Source organism: Solanum tuberosum, unplaced genomic scaffold (genome assembly GCF_000226075.1).
Source record: "Solanum tuberosum cultivar DM 1-3 516 R44 unplaced genomic scaffold, SolTub_3.0 scf00013, whole genome shotgun sequence".
Taxonomy (NCBI): Eukaryota; Viridiplantae; Streptophyta; class Magnoliopsida; order Solanales; family Solanaceae; genus Solanum; species Solanum tuberosum.
The window spans coordinates 1312402-1316814 of record NW_006238940.1 but is presented as its reverse complement, the minus strand read 5'-3'; the positions used below and the strand labels follow the sequence as shown (position 1 = coordinate 1316814).

At 37.8% G+C, this 4413-nt stretch overlaps 1 protein-coding gene across 1 annotated transcript; it reads right to left on the bottom strand.

The window, feature by feature from the left end:
- Window positions 1–382: 382 nt before the first annotated feature.
- LOC107063019 (bZIP transcription factor 17-like) lies at window positions 383–1077 on the bottom strand. The gene is made up of 2 exons (XM_015314406.1): window positions 919–1077; window positions 383–850 (listed from the first exon to the last, which is right to left on the bottom strand). Exons 1-2 carry the CDS (start codon window positions 1075–1077, stop codon window positions 383–385), a joined length of 627 nt encoding a protein of 208 aa, XP_015169892.1.
- Between the last annotated feature and the right edge of the window lie 3336 nt (window positions 1078–4413).

The window sequence follows — 4413 nt, the reverse complement described above, 5'->3', positions numbered from 1 at the left end:
TACACTTAATTTACCGATGTTCCAAGCTTTAATTTGCCCATGTAAGTTTTCCAATTATTTTTAGGATTGTAATTTTCATTTTTCTTCTATGTTCGGCTAACAGATTCATCTCTCTTTCAAATTGGTATGCATTTTCCCTTTATGGTGGACTACATACAAAACTTTGTTTTGATAAACATGATAAAGGTTCCTCTGAACAACACAAGTCCTTGGTGATAGAAAGTTGAACACTTAAATCAATGTTTGTTGAAGTGCTCAACTTTCTATCATCAAGGGCTTGTGTTGTTCACATGAATCTTTATCATGTTCATCAAGCTTACCAATTTTAAAGAGAAACAACTCTGTTAGCCGAACAAAAAAAAGAAAAAGGGAAAGTACAAACCTATTTTGCTGTATAGTTAACTTTACATTTTTCTTCTCTTCGGATCCAAGAGTCCTTTGTCCTGTTGAAAGACTTCGATAATGGCGAGGATGGATTCGTGGGATAGCAGGGTCTAAATCTCCCAGGAATTGCGAGGTCTGCCTCTCTATTTTTCTTATCAGCACTTCCATGAGATGACATGGCTTTCTCACTTGCCAATACAAACTGAATTGTCGAGTTCCCATAAATCTCAACAAGTTTATTAATCCTCGGGATGCACAAAGAGGCTGCCGGAGAATCACTACCATTGCTCACGTGAACAAACTCATCTGCTGCTTTATTGGTATTTTGTTGATTACTTTCACCCTGACCTCCCTGACCACAATGTGAGCTATAATATTTTCCACCGTATTTCCCAAAATAACCTGTTGCACTCATAAATGTTTCCCTCTCATACCTCCATATCTCACTTTCAATAAAGGAACCAACCTACCAAAGAGTAACATGTAGAGCAACACACCAAGGAAGCTAATACTAGCAACATTCTTTGTTTTCACCTCACTCTTCTTTTTCTGCACTTTCTTGCTACTTTTAGGCACTGACGCTACTGCCCGTGGTTTCAACTTTGGAATGGGAACCAATGGCACTTTTGATCCTTGTCGCTTCATCGTATAAGGTGGTGTATATGACATCCATGGAGGAGGATGTGGATACATCACGGGATTGGGGTGGACTTGAGGAGGTACACTTGTACCTTCAAGTTGTGCCTTTAAAGTTATATTTTCCGCGTTATAGGATATATTTGCATTCAAATGTTGAATTGTTGAATGAAGTATTCTAACTTTATCTTCTAATTACTCAACATAATGCTTTTTTCTTTGCCTTGACAGGTGAGCACTTTCCCTATTCCTAATTAATCTAGCCATCCTCTTCTCATCCTCATCATTATTAGCATGGTCACTCAAGGAAAATATAGTGGATTTTTGGTGTTTGATTACATTATTCTAGTCTTCACTGCCTTTTTTCTTTTCAACAAATATCTACAGCTACTCATATTAGCATTGAGTTTCTGTTCTCAACTCCTCCGTGTAATGAATTACTTCCTAACTTCGGGAAAGAATGTACCAATTTGTAAGAATTTGACAGATTATTCATCCCTTTTGAGAAATTGGAACCTAAATTCAGAGATGGCACGTTCAAGTACCCGAAGACTCGGTAGAAACATGGTGCGACAACAGAGACACTTCATCCAAAACTCCCGAGCTGCTCCAACTATGAAGTAGCCCCGACGATGACATTTCCTTAACCATCACACTTCCCGCTGCCCAATTGTCGCAAAATTTCTCATTTCTTCTGACCTCAACTTGACATTTCTAGAAGAATTACTAAAATTCCTAATAAATTCATTCCCATGTTGACTAAAGCAATTAGGGTCCATGTGGAGCGGGTTTGATCCCAGAGCTTCCCCTTGACAAACTCATGAGGCTGACTTGAAAGTTCTAGAAGCATAATCAAAACTCCCTATCGATTGACTCCCATGTTGGCCAAATCTATTTGGGTCCATCTAAGCTGAGTCCAAACCTAGATGTGACTTGAGATAGTCAGGAAGATATCTAGGCGTTTGAAACACATCATCATCGGTAGGGTTTCAAAAAATATCATTGACTGCTACATCATGAGTGATGTTATCAATTGAGAAATCAATGTTTCGAAATTTCAACGAAAAATCCTCAATATTTTCTTGATATGTTGCGGTCATGTGTAGGGCATAAAAAGTATGGTCAAGAGGTCGAACTACAAGACCATCGAAGTCCCCGATGAGGTTCACTTCTTCAACTAGTGATGGATCGTCCAAATCTATATTTTTTTAGCAATTGACCGCAATTTAGAGAGAGCCAAAGTAGGAATAGAGAGGAAACTGACAATTACTTTTGTTTTGTAGTTTTATTTTTTGAGATTGTTAAGATTGATCTATTAGATTTTGTAGGTATCATATCTTAGAAAAAAACATTAAGATTCTTAAAGTTTCAAATAAAAATTTGTAAGGTTGTTCCATTAGTTGGTTATGTGTATTTTACCAATAAGAGCATGTATGGATACTAGAATCCTCTTTTAAATGATTGACCATACTTTTTATGCCCTACACATAACAACATATGCAGAAAACGTCAATAATTTTCTATTAAATTTTAGAATGTTGATTTCTCGGTTGATGACATCATTTTTTATGCGTCATTTGATGATATTTTTCAAAACCCTGTGGATGATGATGCGTTTCAAATGCCTAATTACCTCCATGACTTTCTCGGGTCAATGTCAGGTTTTGAATTGGATCAGATGGACCCAAATAACATTGGTTAACCTGGGAGTCAACTGATGGAGAGTTTTGACGATTGTTCCAGAAATTCAAGTCAACCTCGGGAGATTCTCTCATGGAAGCTTTGGGCTCGAACCCAGTCTAGATGGACACTAATTGCTTTGGTCAAGTTGGGAATGAATTGATTGGAAATTTTAGCTATTATGCAAGAAATGTTAAGTTGACATCGGAGGAAATGAGCAATTTTGCCGGCAATCAGGCAGTGGGAGGTATGATGGTTATGGACATGTCATCGTCGGGGATACTTCATAGTTGGAGCATCTCAGGAGTTTTGGATGAAGTGCCTCTGTCGTTACACCAGGTTTTTACTGATGTCTCCGGGTACTTGAATGTGCCATCTCCGAATTGTGGTTCCAATCTCACAAAAGGGATGAATAATCTATCATATTCGAACAAATTGGTAAAATCTTCTTCGAATTTAGGAAGTAATTCAGTAAAAGGTGGAATTTTAGAAAATAAACTCAATGCCAATATAAGTAACTGTAGCTATTTGTTGAAAAGGAAAAAAGGGTAGTGAAGACTCCACTAATGTAAGCAAACATAAAAAATCCACTATATTTTCCTTGAGTGACAATGTTAATAATGATGAGGATGAAGAGAGGATGGCTATATTAATTAGAAATAAGGAAAGTGTTCACTTGTAAAGGCATAGAAAAAAGCATTATGTTGAGAAGTTAGAGGAATAATATAGAATAATTCATTCAACAATTCAACATTTGAATGCAAAGATGTCCTATGAAATAGCGGAAAATGTAACTCTAAAGGCACAACTTAGAGGTACTGGTGTACCTCCTCAAGTGCAGCCACCCCCCGGGATGTATCCCCATCATCCTCCATGGATGTTATATACACCACCTTATATGATGAAGCGACGAGGATCAGAAGTGCCATTGGTTTCCATTCTAAAGTTAAAACCAACCTGGTGTACCTCCTCATGTGCCGCCACCCCCAGGATGTATCCCCATCCCCCTCTATAGATGTCATATACGCAACGTTATATGATGAAGCCACGAGGATCAAAAGTTCCATTGGTTTCCATTCCAAAGTTGAAACAACATGCAGTAGCGTCTTCACCAAAAAGTAGCAAGAAAGTGGAGAAAAAGAAGAATGAGGTGAAAACAAAGAAGGTTGCTAGTGTTAACTTCCTTGGTATGTTGTTCTTCATGCTTCTCTTTGGTAGGTTCGTTCCTTTATTGAAAGTGAGATATGGAGGTATGAAGGAACCATTTATGAGTGGGGATTCTTGTGAGTGAGTTTTTGAAAAGTATCATGGAAGAGTTTTGACTATTAATGGGCCTATGAATGGAACTGATTATTCTGGGAAATACGATGGAATAGATCATAGTTCACTTTGTGGCCGGGGAGGTCAGGGTGAAAGCAATCAACAAAATACCAATAAGGCTTCATATGTGTTTGTTTGCGTGGGTTTAGCTAGTGATCCTCTGGCAGCCTCTTTTTATGTCCCGAGGAATGGTACACTTGTTAAGATTGAGGGGAACTTAATAATTCAGTCTGTGTTGGCAAGTTAGAAAAGCCATGGCATCTCATGGAAGTGCTCATAAGAAAAATGGAGAGGCAGGAATTGCCAACTACAATAGTCATTTTTGAGTAAATATTTATAAAAATGACTATTTATTTTATCAATGCCTCTACATTGCACACTTAGACTGTCATA